Source organism: Macaca thibetana, chromosome 10, assembly GCF_024542745.1.
Source record: "Macaca thibetana thibetana isolate TM-01 chromosome 10, ASM2454274v1, whole genome shotgun sequence".
Taxonomy (NCBI): Eukaryota; Metazoa; Chordata; class Mammalia; order Primates; family Cercopithecidae; genus Macaca; species Macaca thibetana.
In genome coordinates this window covers 33636208-33641185 of record NC_065587.1, presented here as the reverse complement: position 1 = coordinate 33641185, position 4978 = coordinate 33636208, and the positions used below count along the sequence as shown (strand labels likewise).

Here is a 4978-nt window from a genome sequence, read left to right as displayed (position 1 = left end):
TTACAATCTCATCTGTCCATCAGTGGGTACAGCACAGGCTGCAGTGAACGGTGTCACCATCTGCTTTTCTACGTCCATTTCAAACCCCACCATTAAAAAGGGCACAGAAGCAGACCCCCGTGACTCTTCAAACTATTACTTATGGGGGTGGAGGAACACAGCCACAGGGAAACATCTGCTTGTTAGTGACACTGGGCTTTAAGCCTTGATTCTATCCCTTCGTAAGTGCGTCGTCTTGAGGAGCTGAGTTTGCTGTGAGAGCTGTCCTCATGCACCTCGGTTCCTGCCCCATAGGCTGCTACAGGAGAAGTAATGTCACAGCAGCAGGGCCAAGTCCTAAGAAAACCAGCACCTGCTGCATGAGCTGGTGTTTACAACAGTCCCACCTACTGTGAAACCTGGGCTAACGACAAAGAGGATGGCGCCAACATGGTCAGCCTTGGGAACCTCACTGTTATGAGAACTGCATTAGAGTATGGGCCCTGGAGACAGACCTCAGTTCAAGTCCCAGCTCCACCACGTACTAGCTGCAAGGCCCTGGGCAGCTCTTAGTTGTCACTTACAGAAAAATAAAACATGGGGCAGGGGAGGAAGAACAGGGCCTCTGTGAAAGGATCTGGTTCCAGCACACAGTGACCTGCTCCAAAATAACTCGGTTTTTTGAGCCGGGCGCTGTGGCTCACGCCTGTAATCCCAGCACTTTGGGAGGCCGAGGCGGGCGGATCACAAGGTCAGGAGATCGAGACCATCTTGGCTAACACGGTGAAACCCCGTCTCTGCTAAAAATACAAAAAACTAGCCGGGCGAGGTGGCGGGCGCCTGTAGTCCCAGCTACTCGGGAGGCTGAGGCAGGAGAATGGCGTGAACCCGGAAGGCGGAGCTTGCAGTGAGCCGAGATCGCGCCACACACTCCAGCCTGGGCGATGGAGTAAGACTCTGTCTCAAAAAAAGAAAAAAAAAACTTGGTTTTTCTCACTCGGGCAACACTAACACAACTATTTCCTCGATAAAGCTGTACAGCGCTTCTAGAGGCCAGCCCACACTGAACAGCCATGTGGGGTGTGTGGCAGATCACAAGGGTGGAAAGAACGCTCCCCTCGTGGGTGATGGGCTGGGAACGACGAGCAACAGCCCAGGGGACACCCAGAGGGTTAACGGGTCCAGGTGCTGACAGCTGTCACCATCAAGTGCCACGGGGATTGGGAAAATACTTCTTTTCTAGGTGCCTCAGTAAGAATTTGACTGTGTCAAAACCTAAATTTGTAGTGCTTTACACTAGAAATCACATTAAATCCATGTAACTCTTTTAATAAATAAAGCATATTCATGGCTTAGATTTTAAATCACATTTACAGATGAGGGAAAACTTCTAGGCCTAAACAGGTAACAGTCAAACGACTACTGCTGGAAGGAGTGGTGCGCCACACGCACCTTAATAAGCCTCAAGAGTGGGGACTGCAGGGCCAAACACCAAACATCACCTCTAGGCCAGACGGAGAGTGGAGACCCAGGAAGCCCACGCGACCACCATCCGCCCCCTCCCCTAGTGCTGGAGAACCAACTGGACACTGTGTTACTTTCAGATGAACTGGAGGTGGGTCCTGATCATATTACATGAAGCTTTCCACCACTGTGAACAATTAGGCAAGGCGTGAGTGACAGGAGGGGCATCACTGATAAATACAGAGCAATACTGGGGCAGTAAAGAGGAAGCTACAGAGACATTCGTGTTTCTTCAAATATCAGAAGCTTCTACATCACAGCGGGAGAGCTGAGGATGAGCTCCACCTCCTGAAGGCTTAGTCCAAAAACTTCCTGTTGGCATTTGCACCAAACAAGGCTCCCCGGACCTCTGGCATCATCTGTGGGGAGAAAGTGTAATAAACACGCAATGTCAGCTGGAGGAGTTGTAGAGTACCGCACATCTTAACCACAGGTGGAAAGCCACGCACCTACACGGCTGGGAAGGACGCACAAAGCCACGCACATCAAAGCCACCCTTTCGTTCCCTGAAGCACAGTAACACATTCATTGGTGAGAAGCTTAACTCATCCCAAATCTGGGGTTCAGGCTGCTTACAAAAGGGACACATTAAAAAAAAATAACAAAACCCTAAAGTCACTACTATCTCAGACTTAACTCATTATCATCATCTCACCACTATATGCTAGGTCACCTACACTCTTTCTTCAACAAACATTTACTGAGTGCCTACTGTGGCCACAGCGGCCGCACAGAACACTTCCAATGCCAGTTTAGGCTGGAAGCACTTGCTACAGCCACTGATGAATCCTTAGGAGGACTTAACCCTGGATTTCTAAGGCTCTGCTGTCCAACAGGGCAGCTCCAGCTCCAGCTGGTTATTGTGTGCTGAGAAACTGAATTTTTCGGTTTCATCAAATATCCGTGAGTGAGTAGTGGCTATGATACTGGATGAGACAGTGGCTACTAGGAAACAATGTTCTGAGGTTTAAGTTACCAGAATATGAAAAAATCAAGGTGAAAGTGCTTTAGTTATAAGACAAGTATCTGCATAAACAGTAAACTGCCCATCTAGGTCAGGGAATAAGTAGGTTAGCAGCCACAGCAATAGACTACCACTAGAAGGCTAGAAGATGCCCAGCATTTTAGAACAAATAGAATTTTCCTGGCTTGTCTCCTAGAGTTCATGTGTACAAATCTGGAAACATCTGAAAAGCCAGCAGCTTTATGATAATTCCTTTAAACAAGTATTTGCGGCCTCGTGCGGCGGCTCACGCCTGTAATCCCAGCACTTTGGGAGGCCAAGGCGGGTGCATCACCTGAGGTCAGGAGTTTGAGACCAGGCTGGCCAACATGGTGAAACCCCGTCTCTACTAAAAATACAAAATTAGCCGGTGTGGTGGCGCGTGCCTGTAATCCCAGCTACTCGGGAGGCCGAAGCAGGAGAATCACGTGAACCTGGGAGGTGGAGGTTGCAGTGAGTCGAGATTGCACTCCAGCCTGGGCAAAAAAGAGTGAAATTCCATCTCAAAAAAGCAAAACAAAACACAAGTATTTGCTTTAGTTTCCATGATTCCTGTTACAGAAAGAACTTGTCAGCACCTTACATGTAGTAAAATGTACAAATTTGAATCCTAGGTCAACAAAACCCTTGTTCTGAACCCAAATTCACCCTCATGTAAATGTTATCACCTCAGCAAATGCTACTGCATGCCCAATTCTCATTCTTTTTGAGCAAAAGTCCAAAAATGTGGAAAGACAGTAACAAATCCCAAATACCAGGGAATGGACATGTGCTGTCTGTCCCACTTCAAAGTACCAGCAGACCAACTACCAAGAAGTACCGCCACACTCACCTGCTGGGCTATGAGATCCAGCCGGCTTTCCAGGGTGTTGGAAACCTTTATTTTACGATCCCCATTATAGATCTCAACTCCACCAGCTCTGCAAAAAAAAGCACAGGAAATAATCATTTTCAAAGAGTTGAGAAAGATACAAGGTACCCTTTACTCCCGCAGAGGAATGCCCTCGTCTTGGTGTGTAGACTGCACAACCTAAGCAACAGGCCTGAAAGGAACTGAAAAAGCTTCTGAAGATGTAATGCACAGTTGGTTTCAAGACACCCCCATCCCCGCCCAGATGTCCATTATATGAAATGGTGTAGTATTTGCGTACAACCATCACACATCCTCCCCTATATTGTAAATCATGTCTATAGCACCTAAACTAGCTAATACAATGTAAATGGTTGTTACACTGTAGTGTTTAGGGAGTGAAAAGAAAAAGTTGGGCCGGGCGCGGTGGCTCAAGCCTGTAATCCCAGCACTTTGGGAGGCCGAGACGGGCGGATCACGAGGTCAGGAGATCGAGACCATCCTGGCTAATACAGTGAAACCCCGTCTCTACTAAAAAAAAAAAAAATACAAAAAAACTAGCCGGGCAATGTGGCGGGCGCCTGTAGTCCCAGCTACTCGGGAGGCTGAGGCAGGAGAATGGCGGGAACCCGGGAGGCGGAGCTTGCAGTGAGCTGAGATCCGGCCACTGCACTCCAGCCTGGGCGACAGAGCGAGACTCCGTCTCAAAAAAAAAAAAAAAAAAAAAAAAAAAAAGAAAAAGTTGGTTGAATTCACAGGTGTGGACCCCAAAGATACAGAGAACTGACTGCATTCATCTCAATAACTCATTTACCAGGTGACACTGTGTTTTTTTGTTTTTTTTGAGACTCACTCTGTTGCCCAGGCAGCAGTGCAATGGCGCCATCTCGGCTCACTGCAACCTCTGCCTCCTGAGTTCAAGCAATTCTCCTGCCTCAGCCTCCCAAGTAGCTGGGATTACAGGCACCTGCCATCATGCCTGGCTAATTTTTTTTTTTTTTTTTTTTTTTTTTTGAGACAGAGTCTTGCTCTGTCGCCCAGGCTGGGGTGCAGTGGCCGGATCTCAGCTCACTGCAAGCTCCGCCTCCCGGGTTTAGACCATTCTCCTGCCTCAGCCTCCCGAGTAGCTGGGACTACAGGCGCCCGCCACCTCGCCCGGCTAGTTTTTTGTATTTTTTAGTAGAGACGGGGTTTCACCGTGTTTGCCAGGATGGTCTCGATCTCCTGACCTCATGATCCGCCCGTCTCGGCCTCCCAAAGTGCTGGGATTACAGGCTTGAGCCACCGCGCCCGGCCTAATTTTTGTATTTTTGTAGAGACGCAGTTTCACCATGTTGCCCAGGCTGGTCTTGAACTCCTGACCTCTGGTGATCCGCCCACCTTGGCCTCCCAAAGTGTTGGGATTACAAGAGTGAGCCACCGCGCCCGGCCTGTGTCAATTTGATTTTATGTTACAGAACCTGTTTTATCACAGCCAGCCCTCCCCAACAAAATGAAAAAGGGAGGATTTCATCTCAGTTTGCAAATCACTCAGAGTCCTCATCTGAATGATTTCTTAAGCCCAATCCTGCTCATCACTGATAAGGCCCTATCACGACTGCATGTGTGTCTGATAAAAGACG

The 4978-nt window shown here is 48.5% G+C and overlaps 1 protein-coding gene across 1 annotated transcript in view; it reads right to left on the bottom strand.

Annotated features, from left to right (window-relative positions):
- Positions 1–1287: 1287 nt before the first annotated feature.
- The window catches only part of ATP6V1E1 (ATPase H+ transporting V1 subunit E1), a 36900-nt gene continuing 33209 nt past the window's right edge, over positions 1288–4978 (bottom strand). Inside the window, exons 8-9 of the mRNA XM_050746320.1 lie at positions 3339–3426; positions 1288–1862 (exon numbers count right to left, since the gene is read on the bottom strand). Of these exons, the coding sequence (XP_050602277.1) occupies positions 1800–1862; positions 3339–3426 (151 nt within the window). The 3' untranslated portion in view covers positions 1288–1799. The remainder of the gene's footprint in view (positions 1863–3338; positions 3427–4978) is intronic.